Source organism: Camelina sativa, chromosome 19 (genome assembly GCF_000633955.1).
Source record: "Camelina sativa cultivar DH55 chromosome 19, Cs, whole genome shotgun sequence".
In the NCBI taxonomy this organism is placed as follows: Eukaryota; Viridiplantae; Streptophyta; class Magnoliopsida; order Brassicales; family Brassicaceae; genus Camelina; species Camelina sativa.
In genome coordinates this window covers 16,150,253-16,152,887 of record NC_025703.1, presented here as the reverse complement: position 1 = coordinate 16,152,887, position 2,635 = coordinate 16,150,253, and the positions used below count along the sequence as shown (strand labels likewise).

General features: G+C 33.2%; 1 protein-coding gene across 1 annotated transcript in view; it reads left to right on the top strand.

Moving 5' to 3' along the window:
• LOC104767877 (3-oxoacyl-[acyl-carrier-protein] synthase, mitochondrial-like) overlaps positions 3–2,635 on the top strand; it is a gene marked incomplete at its 5' end in the record, with an annotated part of 7,410 nt that continues 4,777 nt past the window's right edge. Inside the window, 5 exons of the mRNA XM_019240915.1 lie at positions 3–48; positions 130–359; positions 493–591; positions 683–754; positions 883–969. Coding sequence (XP_019096460.1) covers positions 3–48; positions 130–359; positions 493–591; positions 683–754; positions 883–969 — 534 coding nt within the window. The remainder of the gene's footprint in view (positions 49–129; positions 360–492; positions 592–682; positions 755–882; positions 970–2,635) is intronic.

Here is a 2,635-nt window from a genome sequence, read left to right as displayed (position 1 = left end):
CTTCTTCTTCTTCTTCTTATCCTTCACCTCGCCGTGTTGTTGTCACTGGTCTCTTTCTTACTCCATTTCCATGTCTTCTACATATGCTTATCACTGCAATTTCTCTGATATGAGAGACTGTGACTCTAGGTCTAGGCTTGGTGACTCCACTTGGACGAGGCGTTGAAACAACATGGAGGCGTTTAATTGGTGGAGAATGTGGGATTAGAGGATTGACTCTTGATGATCTCAAGATGAAGTCTTTTGATGAAGAGACAAAGTTGTATACTTTTGATCAGCTCTCTTCTAAAGTTGCGGCCTTTGTGCCTTTTGGATCAAACCCAGGTGAATTTGATGAAGCCCTTTGGCTAAACTCCAAGGTATCTTAAAAAGCTCAATCTCTTTCTCTTTCTTCTTAAAAAGCTCAATCTCTTTCTTCTTTAGTATTATGATATGGTTTATCAGATATGCATAAAGTTAAGGTTTTGTTATTGTTATTTTTGTATCCTGGAGGCAGTTGCGAATTTTATCGGATATGCTTTATGTGCCGCTGATGAAGCCTTGAGGGATGCAGAGTGGTTACCAACTGAGGAGGAAGAAAAAGAAAGAACAGTTAAGTATCCCTCATCTGGACATCTAAATGATGATGAATTCTGCTTTGTACTTTGTTTTCTTCAATTTTTGGAAATTTTTGAAATACCAGGGAGTCTCAATTGGTGGTGGAATCGGAAGTATAAGTGACATTGTGGAGGCAGCGCAGCTTATTTGTGAAAAGGTTTGTCTATGTTGTTGTCTTTGAATCATTTTCTTAGGAATTACATACTTTAAGGATTGTATTATTGCTTCCTGAACTAATTGCGCATCTCAGCTGCTTGTAAGATTTAACAAACTCTGGTGATGCAGAGACTACGGCGGCTTAGTCCATTTTTCATCCCAAAAATATTAGTAAACATGGCATCTGGCCATGTGAGCATGAAGTATGGATTCCAGGTGTGTTGAATTTTTCACTTTTCTTTTATGCAAAATAATATCAACATCTTAGGTTGTTTAATGGAGGTTGGCTTATAGTTTTATAACATGAGTTTTAATTTAGCAACTCTTCCTTGGCCTATCTTTTGTGATAATGGGGTGATATGGATTTCCACATACTTTTATAGTCCATAACATGTCTAAAATAGTCCTCTGCCATTCTTAAGTGGAAAACTGTTTTCTTAGCATTGCCATGCTTTTGAATGNTTCTTAGCTTTTAAAAAGTTTTTAAATATTATAATTTTTAAATTTAAAAGTTTAAAATATTATCAATATTGAAACTTTTTAAAAGGTTCAAATATTATATTTCAAAACCTTTTAAAAGTTTATAATATTATAAATATTGATGTAAAACATAAATTATCTTATTTATCTACGTTTGTACTTTTTATTTCTTATGAGCTGTAAACCATATTTTTGTGTATGATTTTATAGATGAGTTGATATTCTTTCATTATTATTTTTTTATGAGAAAAGAAATGATTTTGTTCTTGGAGTTTGATGGGTTAACAAGTTGTGTGGTAGTCTAAAAAAAAGGTTTTTCAGTGGAAGAATGTGAAGAAGTTGACGAGGAAGAAGAAGAAAAAGAGTATAACGAAGCAGTAATGATGACAATTACCACAAAATTTGACAATGAAAATGACAAGAAAGAATATGAAGAATAAGAAAACATTGAATAAAAAACACGAAAACATATGTGGTAGCGATCAATTAAATATGAAAACGAGTTAAATTCATGATGATAAAATTGTTTCGTTTTTCTCGTGGTCAAAGAAATTGTTTAGGATATGTGAGATGATCAGTTTGATTCGCCTCGCCTGGACGTCGAGTTAAATTCATAATTTTTTTTTATCAGATTTGATTTTATAACACAACTGATTTTTATATTTTAAAAAATTGTGTATCTGAAATTTATTTATTTTCCTTAATACTAATTTAAATTTTTTTATACGATAATATTTTATTACCGTCATCAATCAATTATAGTTTTCTTAAAAAAAAATATCAAATACATCCGCTACCCGTGGGTTCAAAATCTAGTTATAATAAAAAGTTTAATGGATAAAGAAATTCTATTCCCGGATCGGATGTTATTACACCTTCAGACAGTCTTCAGAAGTACAGAACACGGTTTGATGATTAACAGTCTGGCTTACGATTGTTTTGCACGGATTTAAGTTTAACAATCAATTTCCGGTTATACCGGTTAATTGGCTAAACCATCGGTTCACTAAACAATCAAAACCATTAAATCCCTGATCGGTTCTCAAAACTCCTCTCTCTCTTTTGACGTCGTCTCCGTCGCGGTCGCAGTGAAATGGCGGCCTCTTATCTCCGTAGACACTTGAGTTTAAGTCACCTCCGCTTGACACGCTTCATCTCTACTTCTTCTTCGTCTTCGTCTTCGTCTTCGTCTTCTTATACTTCACCTCGCCGTGTTGTTGTTACTGGTCTCTTTCTTACTCCATTTCCATGTCTTGTNATATTTTTGTGTATGATTTTATAGATGAGTTGATATTCTTTCATTATTATTTTTTTATGAGAAAAGAAATGATTTTGTTCTTGGAGTTTGATGGGTTAACAAGTTGTGTGGTAGTCTAAAAAAAAGGTTTTTCAGTGGAAGAAT